The sequence below is a fragment of the Aulonocara stuartgranti genome (assembly GCF_965226115.1).
Source record: "Aulonocara stuartgranti genome assembly, chromosome: 13".
Taxonomy (NCBI): domain Eukaryota; kingdom Metazoa; phylum Chordata; class Actinopteri; order Cichliformes; family Cichlidae; genus Aulonocara; species Aulonocara stuartgranti.
In genome coordinates, this window is record NC_138949.1 from 10,491,017 (window position 1) to 10,518,844 (window position 27,828).

General features: G+C 39.6%; 1 protein-coding gene across 1 annotated transcript in view; it reads right to left on the reverse strand.

The window, feature by feature from the left end:
* cdh23 (cadherin-related 23) overlaps positions 1-27,828 on the reverse strand; it is a 196,456-nt gene that overhangs the window by 160,130 nt on the left and 8,498 nt on the right. The window contains exons 2-3 of the mRNA XM_082556277.1: positions 22,170-22,263; positions 19,292-19,366 (exon numbers count right to left, since the gene is read on the reverse strand). Coding sequence (XP_082412403.1) covers positions 19,292-19,366; positions 22,170-22,254 — 160 coding nt within the window. The 5' untranslated portion in view covers positions 22,255-22,263. The remainder of the gene's footprint in view (positions 1-19,291; positions 19,367-22,169; positions 22,264-27,828) is intronic.

The window sequence follows — 27,828 nt, forward strand, 5'->3', positions numbered from 1 at the left end:
AGTAAAACAGGGCTACATGTAAAGACAGTAAAACACACCTGTTATTTTATAAAACTCTTCTCAAGTTTTATAAAAAGCAGCTTAATGGAGACTTGTCTGTGGAAATAAATGTTTGTTTTTTTTGTTAACACTGAAAATACCGAAAATGGTGTTGAAGTATCCACTTCAGTGTCTATCTAAGTGTCCCGCCTTGTCTAAGGAACAGTTCCAGCTGAAATGCTTCAGACAGCAATGGTAACCTTTCTGTTTTTATCAGCAAGTTCTCAAGTCGCAGATATCTCTTAACAGCAAAGGAACAACACAACTTTCTCAAAGCAAAATTGGAAATCTTGGAAGTAGCATTGATGCTGACCGTCCATGCTGCTAACTGTCGACTTCACAAGTTGCCACCGACATGTATGGATTGGATGGGTTGTTACCGACACCTGGAGAAATGTCAATAGCACCCTGAGAAATATATTTAGTTTGGAAAATGGTGATGTTTTCAATACTTATTTTGTAATTTTTAACTATATATTAAATATATTATATATTTTCAACAATGTGTCTCACTTTTTCTATGTGACAAAGAAATGCTGAAAAATTGCATTTCTGCAGTAGATGATGAAAAATCAAATGAACGTTAGTGCAGCAAGAATGGCCATGTTAGTAAAGAGAAAGCTGTAAAATTTATGAAAATACAGCTAAAAGTCCAAATTTTATGCATTTCTTCATGTTTTCCAAAGCTGTCCAGTAGGCCAGATTGAGTACCGTATTTCCCGGACTACAAAGCGCACCTGAATATTAGCCGCACAAGCTAAAATCAGGGGAAAATCCTGTTTTGTACATACATTAGCCGCACCTGACTAAAAGCCGCAGGTGTTTCAATGTTGACTTATCATATGTAAGAGAATATGCACAAAGGGAATTGTCAGGAAAGAGATGGCTGTTTGGAGACACACCCCTTTTATTAATATTTTGAAAAACAAGTTATGGGTACATATTTGCACATGTAGTACATAACAGTAGCCTACAGCACACCAGAAAAATAGATTCGGACTACCTTTTAGGCTCAGGTGCAGTGACACGGCTTTAACAAGAAGAAAAGTCAGTCATTCACCACCATCTTCCTGCGCACTAAAACCACCAAAGTCCTCTCCTCCAGTGTCGGATACAAACAGGCTCAGGATGGCTTCGTCATCCACTCTCCGCTTCTCTCCTTCGTTGTCACTTTCAAAACCAAAGAAATCCTCGTTGTCAGTGTCAGAGTCGAACACCCTCTGAAGGGCCGTGGCGGTGTCCTCCTCTCCATCATGCAGCAGTCCAGCCCTTCGAAATCCGTTGGTGATCGTGGATGTTTTCACACTTTTCCACGCTGTCAGAATCCACCGGTGGAGTTGAGCATAACTTGCTTTTCGCAAGTTTATCGCCGCTCATCATCCACGCCTCCCGCTGAACGCGTACCGCTACTTTGAAGTTTGTTTTTCGCGCTACTTCGTACGGCACTACGTTGCCTGGCGGACGGACATGTGACTAACATACCACTCTTGAACCCCGATCCTTCCGCCAGGCAACGTAGTGCCGTACAACAGCGGAACAAACAAAACAAATCGTCTTACGATATCACAAAAATCATGGACAATCCATAGAAAAGCCGCACCTGACTAAAAGCCGCAGGGTTCAAAGCTTGTGCAAAAAGTAGCGGCTTATAGCCCGACAATTACGGTAATTGCCAAGCCAATTCGTGCCCCCGGGCCTTATGTTTGACACCCCTGGATCACGTTATTATAGCATCACATTACTCCTATTTTATTGTTGGAAACTTAACATAACTTAGCGGCAGCAGCCAAGCTCGGGAATCTCTCTGGGACTTCGGCCTCACCAGACAGGTGTACCGTAACAGTTGCAAAACGACACTCTGGTCTGGATGCCGCCCGAGCATGTCTGATCCCGGTCAGCTCCAGCTCAGTTAGGTTTAGCTGACTAACTGGCCAAGTCAACGCCAGCTGGACTTTGTCTGGCTGGGCAGAGGTACAACCACAGCTCTATCTTCAGCTTCTCTTTCTCTCTTGCTCTCTCTCCCTCTCCCACTGTCTCTCTCTCATGTCCATCTGCTGTGAAGCCCTCTTGCTCTCATTGCCTCCTTTGCCAGTATCTATTCCAATTTCTCCATGTGTGTATCACTTTCACATCCATGTTTTCCTTCACCCCCTTATTGCTTCAGCCTGCCTCTTCCCTTCCATTAATCCTTCATTCTCTCTTTTTCATTTTTTTCCTTCAATATTCCTCCAGCACTTTCCTCCCATGATATTTCCCCCCCCAATTTTTCTTTTCATTTCTTCTTCTTTTCCCTCCACATCACATTTCCTATCTGAACTCCCACTGTTTTCTGTGTGAGACAGGTAACAGCTGGAATTACAAAGGTAGAGAGAAGGGAGGAGATGCACATAGAAAATAAAGGGGACGAGATGGTCACTGTCTGAAAAGCTTGGCTGAAAATATATTAAGCTGACCAGTACAGGACTGCAATGCAGACATGCCAGAGCCTTAAGTGTGTGTGCGTGCATGTATGTGAGTGTCTGTGTATTAGAAAGAAAAGGAGAGAGCATGAGTGTGTTGAAGAGGATGCCCTGTGTGTGTGTGTGTGTGTGTGTGTGTGTGTGTGTGTGTGTGTGTGTAAACGCATATGTCCAGACTGTTTGTTACGCTGCAGCTGAATTTGCCACCATCACAGTTTTTTTCCCTCCATCCCATAACACGCCGCAGTTGTTTTATGGATTATAAATGAGCTCATTATCTGTAGTACTCATTAGCTTTAGGTCCTAATTAGCCAAAATTAATATTGATTCCTGACAAAGACATTGGCACTGGCAAATTGGCAATTGACCTCTTTGGTCAATCTGGGGAAAGGGACACAGTGATGAGGGGGGGCATAACCCCCCCCCCCCCCCAAAAAAAAAAAAAACAGGACAGATCTGGACAATGACAGCTGCTCTGGTTTATCGGTTTGCGACGCCGCCCCCCTCCGCCGTGTCGTCCTCAAACTCGCGAACAACAACAAACTCATGAACAAAACAGCGTCTCCTTCAGCAAGACGCACTGTCATCACTATCACCCGAGAACTGTGACAGGTGTGGGTTAAAAGTGAGCACAAACAACCTCGTATTTTGTATGGTAAGTGTGCGAGTTTGTGCTGGCGTGAATGCAGGTACCTTACAATACACAATGACTGACAGCGGAAAAGCTCAGAATCTGTAATAAAAATAAATAAATAACTGGAGACAAACAGCAGAGAACAAAAAAAACACCAACCAACCAAAAATGGGGGCTAAAAAGAAAGGCAGAGAAGACAAGCTTGCCTAATTCCTTAAAAAAGTGATCCGCACTTCTAAGTAGGCCTTGTGTCACACATCATCTCGGCTGTGAGATAAAAGGGACGAGTTCTATTATACTGCAGTCACTCCAGCTCACCACTGCACCAACGTGAAAAACCACATAAACATTACAGGATACAGATACAAACACACTCACATGCCCTCTTGGCCTTTTACAGAGCTTACAGCAAACACGCACATATTTAAAAGAGCTACCGCTAAAGTCACAATGTATGAACGTGTTCTGAAAAGGCTGTAGTGGTTTTGCATGTGAATGTAAGTATACTGAGAACATAATCAGACCAAAATTATTAAAATAGAATAAATCAAAGGAAGCACATTCGAGCCAGGGACTGGTCCACAAAATGAGGGACAGAGTGCAGGCACCCCACATGTCAGTTAATTCCATCTGGCACCAACACAATGGCCTTTATGAGAACAAATGTCAGCTTTCAAGACAAGGACGAGATAACCTTTCTTCATAGAATGCACACCAGCCTCTGACGACCCAACGGTGATATTACACACTGCAAGCCGCAGGATATAGGCTGATCTAGCATGTCATCCAAACAATAATTTGAAGGTTTAGCAAATATCTTGCTCCAGAAGCAATCGCATTTTTGTGATATGTAAAGCAAACAAAAACGTAGTATTGTTACTATCGCAACTTTGATGCTGCTGATGGCAAAAATGAGGTGTTGCAAAAAAAATGTGCACTAAACTCAAGTCCTTGCCTCAGCTGGAACTCACTTTCTTCTATCATGCTCGGGTAATTTTCAGAAAATTATCCCAACCTAGTTAAGCGATTTTTGAAAATCATCTCTTGTGGTATTTGAGACCTTCTGAGTTTCAAAGACCATTAAGAGTTTTCCATGACATTTAATTTCTCTTTTTTTGAACTTACATCTTCTTTATAATTAAAAAGAAGGCCTTTTTCCGTATGCATAAAAGAACCCAGAGCCTATCTGTATCAGCATTTGAGTCACGACACTAACCGCCATATGCATGTCCATCTTCAAAGGAGCAAAGAGAGACAGCAACAGATACATTCTCACAAACACACACATGGAAAGAAATGCGCACATATATGCATACCTCCTCCTCAGCTTTCCTGCACTGGAGCAGAGAGAGGTGGTCGCTGATGTGAAACATCAATTTCCAGGTTAGCTGCTCTGCGTGGCTCAGGCAGGTATCAGCCGTGACCCACCTGGGCCAGATAAGCAGCTGCGAGAAGCTGATCCGCCATCCAGCAATGCACCCCTCACTACAGGAGAATGGGGTAACATGTGCACACATACAACTAACACATACACATGCTCAAATGCATAAGTAAACAAAACAGTAAAACCTGAACAAATAAGTACGTTTGAGGAGAAAGAATGAAAAAAAAGAAGCTAAATATAAAACTACATAAATGCATAAGTACTGATCAGGTGGAAGGCAATTCCTCTGGATACCACTGCGATTAAACTGGGTTTAAATCCGAGGCATTTCATTTGCACACACACACAAACGGATCAACAGACTGAACTTTTTACCAAAGCTGATATATTCGGGTATTGATTGATGATTTTGATGTTCCCCCATCTCACACTCTAAACTAAGTAGCTCACAAGTAAGTGTCTTGTCCAGTGACACAGATTAGTTTGTCTAAATTCTTGTGCTGTATATTCTTCAAACTCTAGAGACCCGCATACAGATGAATTTCATTCAAACCTAAATTTCATTTGGGGTCTAAATATGATTATCACGGTGTGAGAGCCCAGCTTCGATTAGTCAGCTAATCTAACAACTGCCACCGTCGCGGTGAGGCCTGTCAGCTGGGCGCTGGGCGCACTGGCAGTGCTGCTCAACCTGGTGTCGCAGCACATTCCCACAGACAATTTCAATTAACTTTTACAACCCTGAGAAAGATCTCACAAACAGCCTACAGTTATTCACACTTCCGCCGCCTTTGTATTTTTCTCAACGTTCTTACACTGTCTGGTCATAAGACAAAAAAACTGTCACGGTTCTGGGTCAGTTTGACCCAGTATTTTGAATTATGCTTTTGGTGTGTTTTGCATTTTGGATTCTTTTCTTATTATGATGATAATGATGATTATGACTCTATGTTTCGGTTATTCTTGTTTAGGGATTAGTTCGTAGGTTTTTGTGTTCTCATGTTTATTGCAGGTTTAGTTCAGTGTCTAGTCTATCTCTCTGTGTCGTGTCTGCGTGTTTGTTTAGTGGTGTCTTGTTTCCTGTTTTACTCTGAAGGCTCATGTTCCCGTCTTATGTCAGTGTTTCTAGCTTTGTTCCTTCTGTCTTATCAGGTCTTATTCCTCCCAGCTGTGTTCCCCTTCTGTCTCTAATTTCTTGATGACTGCCTCAGTGTATTTAAGCCCAGTGTGTCTTTGTGTCAGTGTCAGATCGTCTGTTATCCTCACCTCGTATTTTCCCTTATTGTGACACTGTGTTCATAGCCTTCTTAGTTTACACAGTGTTCTCTGTCTTCTTAGTTTTCCCAGTTTCAGTGTCCCCTAGTGTTTTTGTTATGCCTGCAGCCACAATAAAGGCTTGCCTTATTTTGGAAACCTAGTTCTGTCTCCACCGTGTCTGCTCTTGGGTCTACCTCATTCCTCACGCGCGCGCCCCGCCGTAAGAGTCCAACTCTGACGAATTACAGCTAAACAAACCTTAAAAAGGTTGCTGACCTGTGAAGATGATTCAGAGCATGACAATAAACACTTTTATATCACCTCCACAAAGACCTGTTTCAAGGTGAGCCTCAAATGACCAGGAATACCTACAAAATTATAAACAGTCAACAGTAATCAGGCAGTGAAATTAAATGAAAAATTACAGTTGAGCTTGCCGAGTCGTTCCCGTTAGTCAAGTCAAAAGTGACATATCAGAGCCAATCAAACGTGGCCTTTCTTGATATGATGGTTTAGCATGTAGAACAGGTTGTTCACCAATTAGGAGGTTGGTAGATTGATTCCCCAGCTATTGCAGGAACTTGGGTATATAAAAACGTGCTGGTCTGATTGGGTGAATGAGGCGTGTGAGTTTGGGAGCTCACAGTAGAAAAGCACTATATGAGAACCAGTCTATTTAACATTTACACTGCAGCATAGATTCAGTTTAATACCACCCATAGAAAAAGTCTACACTGTTGGAAAGATAGTTTTAAAGGTATAACGTTTGCTTTAGAAAATTTTCATGCAGAACGCATGACACTGCTGCTAAACAGCAGTATATACAGACAAGAAAAAGAAGTCACTGAAAAGAAAAAATGACAGATGGTTAAAAAATCTTAAAATAAAACTTGCAATGATTTTGTTAGGTTTTTCTTTTTAGGTTGATGTTGTTGCGACACATTTCACATTAGAACATGACAGATGTGCCCAGGATTAAGTTGGCTAACTAAGGCCAAAACTGCTTTAGTTAGTTCATAATAATTTCGCTTCATGCAGCACTTTTCAGAAATAGATGTTGGAAATATTTGGGGGGAAATTTTTGTGGTTGGCTGAAGTAATAAACTGTTACCTTTAAGAATGACATGTTTTTTAAAAAACACAATCGTAACATGTTATTATGGATTAACAATTCCACAATATATAGCTCTTATATTTACAGATAACGCTGAAAGCTATTGTTCCAAACCTGGTCTCGACTACAGTTTGACAATGAAATATATCAAATTACTGTACATCAACTGTTATTTGAGTGGTGAAAATGTTACTTTTCTCCTGGACAAAAATTAAATATTGAGTGGCTTGGAGGGCACATTCCTGGAAAACATGCCAAAAGGCTGCATTGGAAATGCATACTGTGGGTAACATTTCACTCCACCACACCACCAGTATCATTTATCATTCCAAACTGAGTAAGAGACAGCATACCGTGCGGGCAGGAAAGCAATGACGAAGTCAGATACTTAGAAAGAAAAAAGACGAGTGAAAATTAAGCGTGTTCACGATGTTTAGCATTCGAGAAAAAGCGGAAGCAATGTTGCAATGATGACCTGTGTGTTAAGCGTTTGCACGGGCCATAATAGCACTAACATATCACGTGCTAGGTAAGCGCAGACAATATAGCACAGCACAGCGTCATGATGGATGGTGTGTTTGCAGACACTGCTGAACTGTGGACCCCATTATTTCCTGGGGGAGGAAAGGGGGAGCAAAGCACCACCGGGGAGAGATAAGGGATGATTGACTAAACCAAAACAGAGGTCCCTCTTGGATGGCAGTCTGCTGGCATTATTGGTAAGCCATTGTGGGAGTCAATGCACCACCTCAATGACAGCAGCGAGCTGTCACAAGATGTAAAAAGATCAAGTGTATCCCCTTCCTAAACTGAGGTAGGCGAAGACTCTTCATGTGGAGAGGAAAAACTTCCAGTCATTAAGAATATCTCCCGGACATGTTAGGACTCATCTCCTGCCGAGATCGGATGGTTCAAACCTCAGCAGGAAGGAATACTTCACATCTGCAGCTGGTAGATTTATAAAACCAAGACGTGCATGCACAGCCAGAGACACAGTCACTGTCGTGCACAAAGCACATCCACCAACTCAAACTCACAGTGACAGATGCAAAAGCAGTTGCCAGAGATTCAAAAAGAACACATACACAGCTTTCTGATTTGGCTAAATGAGGACTAAACGTGGGAGTAAAAACAGACCAATGGGCTGCCCCGCTAGGAGTAACAATAACAAACATCTAGAGCATGCATGCTGCCGAGAGACGGTCCCAGATACCAGCTGATATGCTAAAAACAACTAAATAAACACTCGGAGGAACTTCTCCTGTCATTTTCTCCTGACAGTACCCTAATTACCCTTTCTGTTTTTTAAAAAAAAATCACTACTCATATTTATTTACTTCTTCTTTTATGTCTTCTGTTCTGTTCCAACATCCTTTGTCCACAGAAAACACAAAGGACGGGCAAAAGATTCCTGGGCATGTTCCAGTCCTGTTAAAGCCCTCCAGTGTGTTGAGGTATTTAATATGTCAAAAAAATTAAGGGTTCACAATCGTTCTAAATGCTTTTGACTATGCTTCCTGATGAGCAAGTAAAAGATTCACGGAGAGATAGACCCTTTCAAGGCTAACACTAAATACTTGAAAACATAGTAACTTTCTTGAACTCAGTGTTTTGCTTTTTTTTTCTATATATTTAAATATATATTTATATATTAAATATATATTTAAATATATTTAAATGTGACAAAAAATGTGACAATTGAGTTTTTGATTGAATGTTTGGCTGATTACTTTAGAGCACGTGTGAGCTCTTTGCACCATGTTGAAAACGTGTGTTAAAACTGTGAGATCTTAAGATTTTTTTCTGCAAGAATGGGACAAAACTTTAAGTTTAATATTATTCAGCAGGTTTAAAAAATTTCACACATAACTGTTAAAAACATTACATCTTTAAAATGTTACACATATTAGATTCCTGCTTGTTCAAAAATAGATGTTGCTGTCCACCAAAACAGAGCGGTTTGGTGGACAGCAACATAGGTCAAATCAAAGTAGTGCAAAGATAATTTTAAGTATATTTATAATATACAGTATATATACAGTATAATATAACATCTATGTGGTAGGAGGAGCAGGTGTTAGTGTTAGGAAATGCTACCACAGTGTAGTTGGAGCCTTAAAATGAGAGAAAATGTATTGCTGGATGATGCAGAAGCTCAGAGCCAAAGATGGGGGAGTCTGTACCTCAGTCAGTGGTTCACACCAGTAGTGTCAGCCAGGTATGAGGTTTTTCTCTCCAAGCAGGTAATAGTCTGGCCAATTATTTGATCAGCAGCAGAAAAAAAGCAGTCCTCATCTGCAGCCAGGTGCAACAAATGGGGAATTAGATATGATTTCCAAATGCCTCTCAAGGAAGAGAAAAGCCTCAAAGGAGCATTCATGTTTCTTTAGTCATTTTCTGAACATTAAAATCAGTCATGTCTGGTTCCCGAGAGATTTTCATTGCTGCAGAAATATGGTTCAAAACACTATAGTGCTACACTGAAAATGTTATTTTCAAGGTAGCACAACTGACCTTGAAGTCTGTCTTATCTTTCCAACAAATCTTAACAAAAGAAAGTCATTTGCACACTTGACTAAACATCAATACAACTTCAATACAACAAAATCTTTAAAAGGATAACTTTAGAATTTGTACTGATGTAACATAAGTAAGACAACTGAAGTGTCAATAAAAAATAGTCAAATTTACACCCTTTTTCAGGGCATTCATGCATGCCTAAATCCTGTTTCAGTGACTCTAAAAATAACTGATATTTTTGCATCTCTGTGTGTGGAGTGAAGCTGTGGAACAGACTAAGTAAAGAGATGAAGCAATGTCCGAGCATGGCACAGTTTAAACAGCGGTTTAAGGATATGGTTTTTGCAGGGTACAGGGAGGAGGGAGAGATTTGATGGGGTGTTCTTGTCCAATATTTTCATGTGTGTGCAGGTGCACGGGTATGTTGGTATGGGTATATATATCTGTAGGTTGTGTATCCTTTGAGGTGTTACTGGGGTTATTGAAAATGTGTATATGTGTGTATGTGTATATATAGGATAAGATAAGATAAGATAGAACTTTATTAATCCCTCGGGTGGGTTCCTCTGGGAAATTCGACTTCCAAAAAAAGCACAGCAACGACCAAAGTTACAGTTACAGAACTGTTATATATATACACACACACACACACACACACACACACACACACACACACATATATAAATACAGAGACAAATATAAATAAAATATACAAAGGGGATAAATAGAATAAATAGGAATAAAAAATAAAAATACAAGTGAATTGCACATTTCAAGTATTGAGTCTATTGCACTGTTGACTATTTACAAAAAGTATTGCACAAGGTATTGTACAGTGAGGTGCAGAGGCACCATATATATGTATGGATAGATAGAAAGATATATATATATATATTAGGGGTGCAACGATACACAAAATTCACGGTTCGGTTCGATACTTTGGTGTCACGGTTCGATATTTTTTCGATACAAAAAAAATGTTCATGCCTTTTTAATTTGTCATTTATTAAAATTATAAATATATATTTTAACTCAAAAGTACAGTTTTTTTTATTTTGACAGCGAATGCGCACCTGCGGACCACTTATGTGCAGCCCTGGTTATTTAGCTCGTCATATTGCAGCCACAGAAATTCTTTTGTCCATGAAACCATAAAGCTGCACTTTCTTTTTGCCTTATAGTCTGATTTGTCACAACTTCTCCGTTTTGTGGTAAGCTTTTCTTTGGCTGTCACTTCTTCACCCTGACCTGTCTTATTTGGCTCAGCAGAACTAAAATATATATGCTGCTGGTTTTACACACGCACTCACATAAGCTCAGCGATTCTCTGCGCGATCAACCTCTCACATGTTTAAGCTGAGGGAGATTTCACTTGTCATGTTTGCATAGTAAGCTAACGATTAATAAGACGATGTCAGAGGAATTGGTGCACAAATTATCATCACTCACAGATCAGTGCTGTCATTGCAAAGTGAAAGCAAAAAAACAAGCGCAAATTCAAACGCGATTTCAATATGTCACATATTGACAGTGGCTCACCGATGCCAATGACATAATTACCCAGCTACATTTCTGAAAGAATGCAAAAGCATTGACATATATTTTTCCTTCCTACAATAGCCCGACGGGCAGGGCAGAGAGATTTTGGTAGCCCGACTGAAAAAAATCGCTAGCTCCAGGACGTCGGGCTAGCGATATTGCAAGCCCTGTATCTGATTGAGGAATCACTCATCTTTGGAAAAGAGAGTTTATTACAGAGAAATGTCTCTTTCCAAAATAAAAGCTATACTATCCGCTTCTTCTGGGCTATATTCTCAGCAGCATAAGGAGAATCATGTGCTAACAGCTGTCTAAATGACTCGGCTAAAGTTAGTAGCATGCTTGTTGTATTTGTCTTTGCACTAGGATGATGTCGGCGTAAATGTGCAGTCATATTCGTTGTGTTCCCACTAGTGCTTTCAGGTTGAACTCGTTGAAATGACCTTAACGCCACAACACGGCAAATCTCCGTTAACGAGCTACCGCCGATCGTGCATGGGGCTAGACGGCCAACACGTTAACGAGCTAACTGCGCTAACACACTAGTTCCCACCCATGTAATTGAGCATTGCATGGCACATCCAACATACTGTTTTACTTTAGTCCATGACTCGCTTACCTTCAGGGTCATACGTCACATGAAAACCAAAATAATTCCAAACGCCAGATCTGAATGTTGCAAGGAGAGCTTAACTTCTGTCTCGCTAGCTTGCCCTGCGCTCTTCCTTCTGACGATGCTGTCTGTGTTGAGCGCTCAGTGGATCTGCGCTCGACACAGACAGCATCGTCAGAAGGAAAGTTGATAAAATAAATTACAAATGTTGTATTGTTCGATACATATGCGTACCGAACCGAAAGCACTGTATCGAACGGTTCAATATCGATACGAATATCGTTGCACCCCTAATATATATATAATTCATATAAAAAATACACGTAACATATAATGTAATTGCGAGGAGGTATTTCTGCAGTCTACTGATTAGTGGATAGTGGAAAGGGGGTGGGATTAAATAAGCGTATGCTTCTTCCTGCTCCTTTTTGAACATGAAAGTTATTTGTAGTTGTGGTTGTTCGTTTGCCTTTTGTTTTGCTTTGTTCATTTGTCTCTTTTGATTCTATGTTGTTGTACTTTTTCAACATGTTCAAAATAAAGATTCAATCAATCAATCAAACTATATATAATATATAATAATAATAATTATTATTATTATAGGAATAACACATTTTAGTATTATTTTCTGACAATGTGCTCTAATCTTATATTTTGCCATCTTGTCTATGGAAGTGAACACAGAGTGAAAACAAGTTTAAATGTCTGATGTTCCTGATGCTTTGATGCCACAGTGCACACACACAGAGGCCTCGCATTCTTCGACAGCTAGGTTTGTCATGAATAAACGAGACTTACTTTGCGTCAGCAGAAAGAAAATGAAGATGTAATGTCACGACACAAATAAATGATGCACAATAATTCAAAATACATACTTGAAACATTAGTTCTGATAACACAGGGTTATTGCTGTGTCTGCTCATTTAATCTCTATATACTGTTGAAAAACGTTAGTGCTAAAGTAGGTTAGACTGCTAAGAGATTATTGGCTATTTTACCTTTCTGATCCAATTTATTTGCTAGCATATTTTTACATGCCAGACAGGGAGCTGATGTACTTTTTTCATTGGTTGTTTGCAATAAATAAAGGGAAGGACGCTTAAAGGGAAGAAAGAAACTTTGAAGTTTCTTTTTCTTCCATCATTGTATATATTTCCTTTTCTTAAAGAAAAGGAAAATTGAAGTTAAATCCAGGTGAGACCAAGTCGCACGTGCGCAATTACGCACTGCTGGCACGGTCTCTGCGCACAGAAAATCTGCGTTGCGCACAAAAAAAATCTAACCTGAATTGAAATTAAAATTAATACTTCAACAATCCTGTTTTGCAGTGTTAGTCAGTGAGTGACTGGCTGCTCCCATTTGGGATTAGAACGATGCCAATTTATCCCATAGTTTAGCCAATAAAGCATATACGCAGCCAATCAACGTCATTGACAGGCTATGACAGCGTCCTTATGTGCCGACACCGGTGTTTTAGTTAGCAAAGCGGCGTGGCTGATGTGGAGTGAAGCCACGTTAATGACAACGTGTACAACCATTGGAGATGTGAGCAGGACAGACGGAACAATTGATGGAAAAAGTGTGGACTTTATACCAGTTTTTAAATTGTGTTGATAGGCCACGTAAAACCAGAGTTATGATAAACAAAAATATGCAATGTTTGGTTTTCTTCCTGAATACTATCGTTGTTTATATTTACTGCGGGAAGAAACGGTAAAAACGGCGTTTTATAAGAAAAAAGGCTCGAAAGCTCTCTCCGCCTATGAGCAAAAACAAACCCCACCCCCCTCTTCCTTTCCTATTCGTCCAAAAAAGTACCATGTCGATCAATCAAAAAATGATATGGCAATGTGGCATCTAGTTGTTAAGAAACGGGGTGAATTTTTAGGACTGACGGCGGTGCTTTGAGATATGAGAGATTTGCGCAATTTAGCGCAAATCTTGTGCAGTTAGTGTGTAGTGTAGTCAATAGTTTTATTGTGTGTGTCAGAACAATGAGGCGACTACTGAATGTTACAGGTGTTACAGGAGTGATACATCTCCTGTTGTCAGGCCTGCAGGTATACGGCTGTTGTTCTCCTTTATCTCATAGTGGACAGAAATTAGAAATAATTGGTGTGGCATCAGATTTGATGCAGAACAGCTGATTGTTCTGTAAATAGTTTGAAATGTTTATTTAAAAATGCCTTGGCTGCATTAAAAAAAAAAATAGCTGCAAAAAACTTTGTTGTTTGCCAAACTGAGTTACTTTTTTGAAGAAGTAACTATATAATTAATTGCCCAACATTGGTCATTATATACTGTATTTTGGAGACAGAGAGTTACAGATTCTCTCCCAGACCACAGACTCATATTACAAGTCAGAGCCTTATAAAAAAAAAAGAAAAAAAAGAAAGAAAGTTGAACTCCAATTTTGAAAACACAAGTTATTTTTACTTCCAATAGTGTTAACATACTACACAGGTCAATGACTAGATTTTTTTAAATTTTCATTGTAAGTGGGCTAAAGCAGTTAATTAAAAGTAGTCTAACATAAATGTAAATGCTGTAATTTGATTATTTTAATAAACCATGTAACTTGGATGGATTAGATGCCGGCGTGACCACAGTGCACGCGTCTGATGTCGCTCACAGTGGTCCAAGGGACCGCTCAGGGAGTTTGTGTGTTCGCTCAGACACGTGAAAAATTAGAGGGAACATTGGTCGGAAGGCTACCTCATATGTTAATGGCCAACAGCAAATTCAATTAGAATATTATCATACGTTGATTTGAATCAAATTATGCCTTTATTGAGTTGGAATGTTTTTTCAGTGTTACATTTATCTTTTTATTGACAGCACAAGGGCACAGAGGAAGAGAATGAGAGCAGGATGGTGACAGCAAAAGAGAGAGAGAGCAAAAAGAAAGAAGTAAGAGTCAAAATCAACCGCATAGTTATAAATCCAAAGTATCTTCTGTTTTGACCACATTCACTATATTTATATCATTACACTGGGACTTTTTAGGACAACCTGACAATATTGTTTTTTTTTAAATATCTGAATAATGTTGCGTTGATGACTTGGTTGAGTGCCTGTATGTGGTTAAGAAACTGGTATAATGTTGTGCATGTTTCTCCTTTGATATTGCATCTCCTCTACTACAAATAGTTAACTGGCTGTAGAAAATTCTTGTCAACATGATATTTGTCTTAGGTTTGACAATAAGGGTGCACCCTAAAACGGGTGTGTTATTGAAATCTGGGATTATTTTTCTGAATGATTCAGAGACACTATAATAGGTAATACAACTATTTAGGTTGCAGAAAGTTGACAACATGTGCCAACAGCATATTCCCTTTAACCCTTTATATTAACTTCAAGCACACTATGATTGGGGGCTGAGCTCCCCTAAATCTAAATGCTTGATTCCACAATCGCCCCTGCCATGACCTGTTTAATACCAAATTTGTCTATGCCGGTTCAAACACTTGCTTTTAGATGTCAGATAAAGACAACTCTATCAAAAAGTATTGATCCAGTAAAAATAAAAACCATTCACATTAGGACACCATCAACCCACAACAACCCACAAAAATTATAAATACCGCTTTTTCAATGCATGCGGGCAAGCTGACAGAGCCGATCGACCGAATTAGAAGGCTGAGAAAGAGACAGTGTCCAGAAAACAGAGAGTTGACGAGCCACAGTTAATGCAGAGCATGCTTGACAGTGGGGAATTGGCTGGGGAGAGTACACAGACATTATCAACACATTTAGGGGAACACTTTAATAAGTTCTTCCTTGGGGCTACCTCTTGCTCTTTAATTATTATTGAATTGGGTACGCCACAGAGCTAATTAAAAGTGCAAGGTATTTACTGTGGCAGTCGAGGAATGTGAGGGTGCAGAGGAGAGCAAGAGAGAAACGGGAGAGGGAAGACGTTCTGACAGAAGGTTGTTATTTTAATTGTTTTAATAGTGTCCTGGTAATGGGAGATGCAGCTATGGCTCTACATCCTTCATGCAGACTAAAGGAGAGAGGGAGGGGGGGAAAGTGACTCGAAGAGCCATGCTTCAGGTCTCGTTTAGCTTCTTCTAAAATCAGACAGAAAACATGAGAAAGAAGAAAATACACTGTAAGATAGGAAGATCTAGTTTGGCTAATAAAAAACCTGGCATATATATCATATATGCCAGTCATGTATGTCCATTATGTGATCTATAGGAAATAAAGACTTTTTTCTCTGTTCAGGTTGATGATGAATATGATCAACTTACAATAACTCAAAGGGTTGCTTCAGAAACACATCTCCTACATTCATGCAAACAGCACACAGAAGCTTATCTCCTGTTGTTTTCTTGGACCTCTGAGGATTCTCACTTCCTTGGTAAAAAAAAAAAAAAAAGAAAAGAAAAGAAAAGAAATTATTTTGAATGATTATAAAAAAACCTTATCCCACATAAATGATCATGGGTTGGCATGAGGTTAAAGCACGAGCCAAATTGTTGAACAGAACGAGGCAGCAAAGCCTTTTGCTTAATTGGCATAAACTACAAGACATACACCAACCTTCCCAGCAGAGTGTGGAAGTTTTTGCGACAAATGTTGTGTTTCCACAAGTTAATTACATAGTAGAAAGCTTAATCTGCCGAATCAGGGCAAAGTGGATTAGGAGATGAGAGCATTTAATCAAAGTGTTCTCTCTGTCTAATTACACATCCCATTTCCTGACACAACACACACTGTTATCTGCCATTGCATTTAAACACCAGCTCTTCTGTTTAGCTGCCCTCCCCTCCAAGACTGAATGATCGCACTGCCTGGATGTGACAAAATAAATAAATGAATAAAAGTCACTGAATGTGAACACATGTAGACTCGAACTAAACAGAGATGCGCACACAAACACACGGACATGCAGAGACTGAACATAAATGCGGAGAGGATTTGGTTCCAAACAAAACATTAAAATATATGTTATAACATGTATCACTGTATAACTGCAGTGTACAGCAGACCACTAATGCAACATAATCACAAGCATCGTTCATGCCAGGGTGGGCAAAAGATTTCTCCTGGGTCCTCCTCACTCGTGTTTTAAACTGAAATTGTTCTTATTTTGGGCATGAAAAACAATGGAACCTCTGTTGGACTCAAAATAATCAGTATAAGGAGAAATCTGAAGAAGAAAGCGTAGGAAAGAAACAAGCTTTCTGGTTTCTGTTTGCTTGCAGACTGATTTCTGCTGACCAGTCATGCGTTTGTGTTTGGTGCAAAAAGAACTGTAGTTGCTGAAATATAATCTCAAAACTACTGTCTATCACCTGACCACAATTTTGCTTCCTAAAAGCAAAATTTTATTTATTCAAAATGGTCAGAGCACGTAGCAGGAAGATTTGGCTCACCGACTATATTGGAAGCGCCCACAAGTTAGCCGTTGTCCCCGGAGTCATTTGACCAGCCAGTATGTTGACAGTATACAGTATATGTCACTTGTGTGAGTTCACACCAAGTCACAGCGTAATCCCACTGTGTTACATATGCATCTTCAGCACACATCTGCGCAGCATCCTTCAAACAACTTGTGCCAGTTCCCAAATCAAATCCCTTGCTGCTGAGAGGAGGAGAGAAGTGAGTGAAATATCCATGTTTGGATGTGTTCCCTCATCTGCCTGATAAATATTGTATTGAATGTGTTTTTGCATGGTGTACGAAGGCATGAGGATACTGACTTAGAGGCCATGTGCTGAAGTTACCGATCTGCTAAAAAGACAAGGCCAAATAAAAGGTGTTTTAAGTGTCTCCACGAGTATCCATGTACAGCAATTTTCCCAGGCTGTTTTTCTTGTACCTGTTATACTAATTCTTGGTGTCATCTCAGACAGCCCGCTCACACGAACCACTGTTACACCACCACAATGACTTAATCCAGCAACCTCCATGGTAACCGAATGTAACCAATCACTGTGGCTGTGGAAACCTGATCATTGCGCTCAAGTTGAGCAGTTTGGCTTCCAGTCAGCCAGACAGGTGCTCATTTACGTTCATCAAATTTGTGTGAAAATAATGGTCTAATGAAGTACAGAGGAACATATTAAGTTTTGAATATGATTAAATCGCCTCCACTGTGCCCTGAAAGGCCAATTTAACACTTCTTTATTCTTTGCACAATCTTTGCACCGAACCTTGAGATGAGAAAATATGCGGGTTCTTTTTCATTATGGCCTTTTATTCAAATGAAAAGCAAGCGTAACGTCAATCCAGTGCAGCTGTAATTGCTTCTGTACACCTACACTTGTAGGTGTTTAGGTTGAAAAAGAATCTTAAGCTATTATTCACTAGGTCACATCCTTTCCTCACATAACACACCAACATTTGACTCATAGGCTCGTGTGGTTGTGTGAGTACATTTGTGTGTTTACGTGTTTATGAATTGGAAGGCCTCCTAGAGGAGGACATCTGCTGAGCTAATAAACGATAATCTTGACAAATTGTCACTGTCTGATCATTCAAGCCGGCTTCACAATCACATTACTGAGTAAGCCATTACAGACCGGGCCAAGGACATGACTGACAGCTCTCTAAACCAATGGAGGGCGTTGCTGTACCAACGTCCAGCTGCTTGAGAGGAGGACAATAATTCATGGCCTAAGAGCAATTGGAATGTGGAATGGAGTAGTTAGGGAAATTAGTAATGCCACCCACTAACATATCCATGCCCTTCACTGGTTAGAACAGCAGCTGAGTTTATGAAGAGATGGCCTTCCGCCAGAACCGACTTTGTCCTTTTGGATAAATATGGCACACCAGGCAACTATTGAGGGCAACGGTGTTTGAGGTCATGATTATGCAGATTTACAGTAGGTCCTATTGTGGGATACAGTAGTCTGGCTATAGTACAAAACATTTAACTGAGATGATGACACTGGAGATGACATTGACAGCTTGATGGTGCATTTTAAAAACGCAAGACAATGCCCGTGACATGCAACCACTCGCAGAAAACAGCTCTCAGGGTGTAGACATAAGTGAACAATTTAAGACTCAGACTAGGAGTGTTGACAGACTGGTAGAGTGTAAAGGTCATGTGATAAAAAACAAACTCCTAGAAAATCAATCCACTATAAAGGATTTTAATTCCAAGCCACTGACACCCTCAGAGATGATGAAAAGCCTGACATCTTCAAATTGCCCTGTCAATCACCACAACCAACAGAAATGACATGGAAAAAAAAGAGAAAATAAATACAGGGTATAATAGAGCCAAAACTAGTGGGACACGTAATGAACAAGCTTATAATCACACAAAGGTACCCGATGTGGACGAGTTCTTTCAGACATCAACATCAAGAGGAGCTGTTGTGCAAGCTTAATATTATATAGCATAAAGAATCATTCAGACAACCAGACTCATACATATACACGCATCATGATAACGGACATCCATTTCCATCACTGTCAGCGTTTTTTATGACATTCCTCTTGACTTGCTTTTTCTTCCGCGATTTGTATTCAAGGAAGAGAGGACGGAACATATCTGTGCAGCGAGTACAGCGACGAAGCCAAAACAAAGACTAACTTACTTTAGACCTTGTAGACGCATCACACATAACAGTGTATCCCAGCCTTTTGGAGCCACAGCACATATTTTACATTAGAAAAATCACACTGCCAAACAAAAATGTCACAAAAAGTACATTTTCAAAATACGAAGTATAAAAATGTACTGATGTGTGCTGAATCTACTCACCAATAGGTGTGTCTTCATAGATGAGAAGGTAGGTCGAGAAGAAGTAGTTCAGGAAACGTGGTGGCTGGTTGGAGCCTTTGGGGAGAACAGAACAATTCAAGATACATTTCACTTTTTTTTTTAGAAAACTTGTCCTAAAAACAACAAAAAGAATATTTTAGAAATCTATTAAAAACTTGAACTTTTAATCCCAGGTTAACTTCTTCTCTCAGAAGTCAGAAGTTTACCACTAAAAGCATTTTTAATGTTCACGAATTTAAGTAATAACTGCAATTTGGCATTTTTATCAAAAAATAATAATGTGCTTTGATGAATTTGAGAATTCATGAATAGCAAGTGTTGCTCGTGGTCTCTGATTGGTCTTCCTGTAATATTTTTGCACATAGCTGCTTTTGTTAAAATAAAAAAAGGGGCAACAGCATGTTTTGATTTCTCTCCCTCTCAAATATTTATACAGCAAACATCATAATATGAATGTCTATAAATCAAACTGCAGTACAGCTGTGTGTTCAGTTCATGATGTTAGTCTTGCAGGCAGCATTAAACTTTGATTTGACTGCAAAATCAAACTTTGGACATTTTCTATTTTCCCACCATTTATCTTGGATTTTGTAATCAAAGCTTTCTTTAATAACCTCAAGGAAGCTTTTGTGCAAGTTGGGTGTTTGGGTTTTTCCTGCTGTTCTGTCCGTGTTCGCTTCCCAAATCTCTCCCTCAATTTTCTCAACTGCTTATCCTTCTCAGTGCCACTGGGTACCTGGAGCCTATCCTAGCTGTTAATGGATGTGGGCCGGGATACATCCTGGAGAGATCGCCAGTCTATCACAGGGCTAGTCTTTCCTCATCCTTGATTTTGTTATCGTCACTCATCCAATTTTCTTCTCGCCTGCCTTTTATGATCCAATCAGCTTCTCTTCCCTGGTCTTTGATGGTGAATCGTTCATATTGTGTCCTACATGTCTACCACCTGTCCCACAATCGCTACCAGAGTCTAGACTCCTGGTGTCCTATCCTAAATGCCCAAATAACAATTTTTTATTATTATTTTAATATTATAAAAACTTTACATGAATATTTTTTTAATTTTAATGGTGCACATCTAGTGCAACGTGTAGGTACTGTGGTATAAAATGCGTCAATAGCTGCACTTTTTAAAAATGAGCTACTTTTTAATTCCTTTAAGATAAAGGAATTAAAAAGTAGTGGAGCAGTGGAGCTTTATCTTTGATAAAGCTCCACTGCAGCTTTATCTTTGATGTCTTCTCTTTGTATTAATTTTTAATGACAACTGCTTAAATTTAACAAACAGAAAAACCATCTGCAAAGACAAAAGTAGGAAGATCTACGTATGGGAGGGATTGTCCATTACAACACAACAGGTTAAAAGGGCCTGTTAAAGGGTTAATAGCGTCCCGTGTTTGGCGAGTGTTCTGTAATGTCAGAAGGCAGAGCAATACAAGCTGTTTTTTAGGGGGAAAGATCAGCGAACAAAGCTGATGGTCTTTGATCAGCTGAACAAGCCGGCAGACCACAGAGACAGTGAAGCAAAAGAAAGGGGAGGCCAACTTGTTTGAAGTGAGAGTGCTTGATAGAGTGAATAGGTGCTTTGAAAGTACGAGCTTTTTGTTCAGTCATGTGCCCGTCTGTGCAGAAGAAGATGCTCATCTCTGGCTTGCCTCTAGCGCTCAAGTGCCAAGAACATGGAGCGTGCTTGACAGGGTTTGAAGATAGTTAGGGTGAGGGTTAATAAGCTCCTGTCCGTACCTGTGGTTTACACCAGGCTTGGTTAAAGTAATGCGGATTGATTACAGCTACAAAATAATCACAATGATGATCATAAATCCAATTTGCTGGATCAGGGAGGTAATGCTCAAGAGAAGCACAAGGTCAGTCTGCTAATGGGGTAGTTAGAAGAGGCAAGAGAAAGAGAGGGATTTAAAAGGTGAGGAGAAGAAAGAGGGAGCAACACGGAAAGAAAATGTGCGAAGTGAGAGACTGGAGGACTCCAGAGAAAGAAGATCTTGATAAACTCATTGTGCTTGATGGAAAGAGGTTGTGACAATCGCTTAATAACTTTCCATGCTGTTTCAGCGCTGCGTGTGATTGGAGGTGTCTCCTGCCTGTCACTGAGAGACAGTTACCATGACGTTCCACAACAGCTGAGCTCTCCCTTGCTTTATCTGCCCCCCCCAAAAGCCTTCATACTCAGCAAGGAAGCAAACCAGACATTTTTTTCTTGGTGGTGCTTATGGCTTAACACTAATAATGTGAGACATTATGCAAGAGACAGTGGGGGAGAGTAGAGAAGGAAAGCGTGAGCGAAGGAATGATAATGAGAAAAAAATGGGAAATAGGATTGAAAGGTGCACAGGCCAGGAAAAAAGTGTGGGAAAGCATCATTTAGCGCAGGAAACAGAGAAGGAAGCAGGACAACTACTCCTGCTATCAACCTAATTAACATAAACTAGCATCTTCCTGTTTTGCCTAGTAACTGATAAAGATACTAGAAAACCCATAGTTATTCGTGATACCTTATTTGACTAACAAAGGTAGATCTGCAGTTAAATGTTGACACCACATAAATTTTTTAAAGCCTTTTATTCTGGGAAGTTTGACTGATTTAAAACCTTTTCAGTTATTCAGTTTCAAATTCACACTGCTCTACATATTCACAAAAATAGCTGCCAACTAAAACCACAATTTGCTACTTTTTATCCACGGTCATAAATCAAACTGAAATGCATCCACTACTGCAGGGATTTATGGTAACTGTATAAAATATGCAGCATAAAGACCTTTCCCTAATAACCAACACTCGACAAAATGAAAGTCTAGTCTGTGGATTTACAGATCCTTATTCTTCGCAGCCAGGACTTACCTTCACAGAAAGAGTGGAGAAAGAGGAAGGCAAGGAGGAGCTTGGCGACTGCCATCCTGCCACCTAAACCCACACTCCTCGACATCACCTGCACCTGATAAAAGACAAACACAGAATACAGACAGATCATTTTGTTTACCAAAACTAGGCCTGATCCTCAATATATCAATGAAAAACAACATTTCATCCTCAATTTTACAAGCATTTTCTTGGGTTAAGCCCAATTTTCATTGTTTATTTCCAGATGAATTGAGCCAGAAGTTCTTAATGGCTTTTAATTTTTTATATGTATATATATACATACTGCTCCAATTTAAGTTACCACTTACATGTTTATAATTATTATTATTGGACTGCTTCAGGACAATGAATAGCTTGAACCCATATGGCTGTATGTAAATGGCATGTGGGTGTAATGTATTTGAATTATATGACTGGTGCTTTAGCTTTTTTTTTTCATTATACTTGTCCTATTTCAAATGGTGTCTGCAGTATGTTTTATGGTGAACCTGGTGAAGCCCACAAGCTGAAATGTGTGTGTCAAATAATACAGCTGTCCTGTACACTACAAGTATTGCTGGAGCTCTCTGGCCATATAATACCCCAACACAAGCACAGGGTATATCACAAACAATCAACTCATTTCAAAGTCCTTTAATTCACCAGTAACGATCACCGCACGTACTGTTAGAAAGACAGTTTTCGTGAGTTTCATGTGGTTGCTGGTACAGTAGGTAGCATAACAACAGCAGCGGCTGCAGTGTCTCCAGACATGCTCGCAAAACTATGGGGCGAGTTTGACTATCGTATGGACATATGCAGTGCAGGGGACACACTGAGCACTTCTGAACATTCGTTTTGTATGTTAAACTTTATGTTAAGCCAAGTATTTTGAAATGTACTTCTATGTCCATATGCCGTGCCTTGTTTCAGCAGGGCCTCACAGGTAGGCAAACTCATTTGGTGACAACTTAATTTTTGAGTGTTATCTTTCCAAATCCTCCTCCTTCCTGAAGCCCACTGTGCCATTGCTCACAGTAAAAATGGTGCAAATATAGGGCTGCTTTTCCTTCACGTATCTAATAGCGAAGAATGGCAAATGACTAAAGAGACACCAGCGTAAGAAGCATGGATATACAATTCAAATACTGCTGTGGTGCCGTTAAAGGTGTTCTGTATGCAGTGGATTCAATTCCAGCAAGGCAGCTAAAATTTACAGGTGAGTGAGAAAGAAATTTCAAGTAAAGAATAGGCTGTCATTGCTTATTGTATAAATATGTGTGTGAGTGTATTTGTATGTGTATATGTCTTTATTTTAGCTATGCATGTGTGTCCCTTTCAATAGGCACATTTGTTTTCATTTGGATTCTAGTTTCCTCGGCATTATTTTTATTTCAATTCCTGTAACAATGCAGTCTGTATGGCTGTCACTATTATTTGTTTTACCTCATCCCTTCATCCTTTCCTTCCCCCCTCTTTTATTCACATGAATTTATCTCTCTGGGACCCTGAACACCTGGCTTTCAGGGGAGTTTTGTTTTGAATCCGCCAAATACTGACATTTAGACAAGACCCCTTACTGCCACATCTGAACACACTGGGCAATTCTTCACTGCAACAAATTTCCCCATGTAGGACAGAAGTCCTTTAATGCTGTGAAAGGGGGTTTCCTATGACAACCGAACTAGATAAATGTAACCAAACAGTAACTGAAAACAAAACACATCAGTGTCATTATTTATAAAGGCTGATAAATTAAAATTTGATTGAGATGGAAGAAACACCCTTCAACCATCTTAATGTGGGAGAATTTGTCCACCAGAGGGCACTCTGCAACTTCCCTGTTGGTAACACAGGTGTAGAATAGCAGGAACACAACAACTAACTGATCCAAGCAGAGAGTGTGAACAAGAAACTCATGACCCCTCACGAAAGTATTTATAAACTCTACAGTCAAGTAAATAACTACACATAAAAATTATTAGGGAAATCCGTTTATGTTTCACATGTCCGATAGAAAAAATGGCGGTTAATAGTATATCAGAATATCACATATTTGAATCAGCAAATATTGTTACTGGTCTTAATTGGTATTTGACACAATGTGTCAAACTTGTTAAATACAATACAGCTGTACTAAATATCTGTTGTGCAATATAAATCATTTTTATTTACCCTGTCCTACATATTAATGGTGGATATTTACATTGCTGTCTGAAACAGATCCCTCAGTCCATTACCTGCACACACACAAACACACACACACGCACACACACATATAATCCAGACCCTTACTCAGCCATCCTCCAAATGCTAACGGACATTTCTGAGATGACAAATGGGTGAATATGACTGACGGATACTGGTCGAGACTGACACATTAGATCTGAAAGCGTCGGGAGCAGCCATGGAAAATTTAAAAAAGTCTTACTGCATCAGCATCGCTGCTGTGACCTGGATGCAGGTGGATTCGTTATTAAACATTCTCACAAACATGCATTCCCCCAAAAGTTGCAGATGGACAATGCTGTAGCTGGAGGACGAGGGAATCTCACACATCGACCTGCCTCCTGTTTTATCTATGTGTGTAACCTGGATTGTGCCTATCACTCCAGGCTCCTATCACGGCCTGCCTGAGGCATAAGCAAAGTAACCAGCTGCTAAGTACTGCTTTGAGCAAATGACAAACTTGAAAGTTATTCATAATAACTTAACTCTAAAAATTCAGTAAAAAGTAAAAAACTGCATTATTTAAATTTGGCAACTTTTATGCACTGATCTTCTGCAGGAGCACACTGTTTCTAGTTCTCCAGTCTATGCTAAGAATGCTTCCTGTCAAAGCTGTGGCCCTTCTACTTAATTTTCATTTCTGTGAAGAGACAAAAGTTGCCGCGAGCTAAATCCGATGAGTAGGCTTGGTAATGAGCAACGACTGCGTTGGTCCAGCCAAAGAAATTTACACATAAACACACTGGAACAGTGTGATGCACCACAGCTCAGGTTGGTTCCAGAATTTTTTTTTTTACCTCAGACCCTTCAGGACATGCTATGACTCTATGATAACAGTCTGACCCTAGGGGACAAACTCGTGGCGCATAATCCTCAAAAACAACAAGGATAATCTTGGTTATGTTCCTGTTCCTGGAGCCTGCATGCTTTTTGCACTGTAAAGACTGTTGTTGAGTCCCCATGTCATAGCACGTAATGCCAATGATGAGCCTTGATATGCAAGTTGGAACTAATTATTAGAACCTTTTGGGTAGTGTGCTCCCCAGGGAGAGCAGATAACAGCTACGGGGCACCAGAGTTCCTGTTCCACACACTGGTTTTGGTTTAGGAAGCGTGATAAAGTTTTAATGATTAGCTGCACTCACAACAGTAACAACATTTATAATAATGCAGTATTTCGAAACTTTTATCTATTTTTCAAAATTCCTGTTCAGAAATTAAGATGACGGTCTGCATCAGCCACTGATTACTCCTATTTTTATACCAACATATGAGCCACAAGACAGTTAGTGAACCATCAAACGAATACACTGTAACTGACATACTGCTGTCAGCATGTGCTGAGGTACACTCAGCTGCTCCTGCACCTTGCGGGGCTCTCGTCATTCATCCAGCTGTGAGAGAATTATGCAGCAGCAGATGCCAGAAGCCAGATCCGTTTTCACTTTCTCTTTCCATCGTGAATTATGGCCATTTATGATCTCACATAGTTATGACAGTATTGGCCTCATTGTTAGAAGAAGATTTGACTCTCTGTCTGATGTTCACACCTCTGCCTGCCCCTCAGCGTCTACAGTATCTGCGGTGTGATTCTTTTAGATTAATGTGGTTTTGATACATTTTGCCTTTTGGCTTCCAAACCTTGAAAATTTTATAGATTATTACAGACATATTACACATGTTTACATATGATGGACAACATGTCTGTGGTCAAAGCAATAAAGTTACTTTCGAATATACATGGACAATCTCCCTCATTAAACTGTAGGCATCAGAAATAGGATGATTTTACATGTTTTGTTTTTATCTGACAACACATAAGGATGAGAAATGAATCAAAAATAAGTCAAAACCAGCGTTTAGAACTTAAGCCCCATGTTTGTTAATTCTGTGATTTTTTTTCCCCTTTAAAACATATTACTGTGTGTAGTCAGCTTTGGACACGTAACAAAAAGAAGGAAAGTGAAAACTCAGTAAAAAATCATTTCAGCAATGCTTGTGTAGGTTTGCAGTTTGATTGACTGGTTTAATGCTTGTTTTGAAACACATTATATTATAAATTTAGCAAAAAGAAGCATAAATAAATGTATACTGTATTCAAGATGGCAGGGCAACATGGCCGCTTCCACAAATCAACTGTGTTTTTTTAATGGATTAATTTTAAGTTTCTGAGAACGTATCAGTTTTTCAAAGATCTAATCACATAATGTGATCTTATCACACAAGCCAATTAGTCTGAAATACAACATATTCCCAACCACTCTTGTTAGGTTGTAGTGCAGCTTGAAACATTAATGAAAATGAAATGGTAATTAGATTCGTTAAGTATTTAACTCAGCCTATTGTGTGAACATGTGCAGTTCAACATGCATACAGTATGTATCACTGCAATCACTTCACAGTAGGGGAGTGTGGGAAGGTGAAGGGTTGCAATCAAACTCGGCATAGCTCCACGGGAACACTAACCATGGCCACGTGTCTTACACACTCCAAACTTAAAACCAATTCTTTGATAGCAGACTTTGTATAAACGATGTACAAAAGCGAAACTGGAGAATATTTCTAAGCATGTTCAAGTAATATGTGTCCACAAACAAAAAAAACAACTTTGTATAATCAAAGACACAGATTTAAAGAATATATTTGTTTTTAATATTAAACAAGTTTTTAAAAACTGAACTCAAAATGTGCCAATTAAACTGCAGAGGACATGACTCAGCAGGAGGTGGTCCTCAAACTAACCTGGGTCCTTCTCCAGCACCGTCCCACTCCACTGGTAATACTGTCACCATATATCAATCCTTCACCACCAGCTCCCCAGTTTCTGTCAGAGCTACTGTTCATCTTTCTCCCATTTCTGTTTTTTCTACCTGTCTTTTCCATGTTTTTCACTTTTTAGTCATCACATTTTTCTGCTATTAGTGTTTTCTACATTTTTCTGATTTACCACGCAACTCGATTCTGAAGTGGGGTAGTCCAGAAAATGTTTGAGGACCGCTGTGCTAAGCTTTGGAAGAAATCATATCTACTAAAATATAGATCAGCAACACAACAAATACATATTTTTAAGGGCCGTGCTCTTTTTATTTGTGGGTAAGTACATCTCATCGAAACTACACTTCAAAAGGAGAACCTTGGGCTGTTCTTGAGACTTGCTTGTTGTGGTTAAAGGAGCTTATCTTTACCTGTAAATGTTGGATCACAAGTTTCTCACACTTACGCACACCACAATTTAAGTCCAATAGTCCACTTACTGTCTGTTTAATATTTAGGGAAACATTTTTATACACGTCGTGGTGGTAAAGTTTAGGATAGCGGTGATCCATGTCTGTGTAATGGTTTACAACCCCACAGTTTATCTGACAGTGATATACCTTTAAGGCACCATAAAGTTAAGAGTAATGTCTGAACCCAGTGTGTTCTGTCCAAA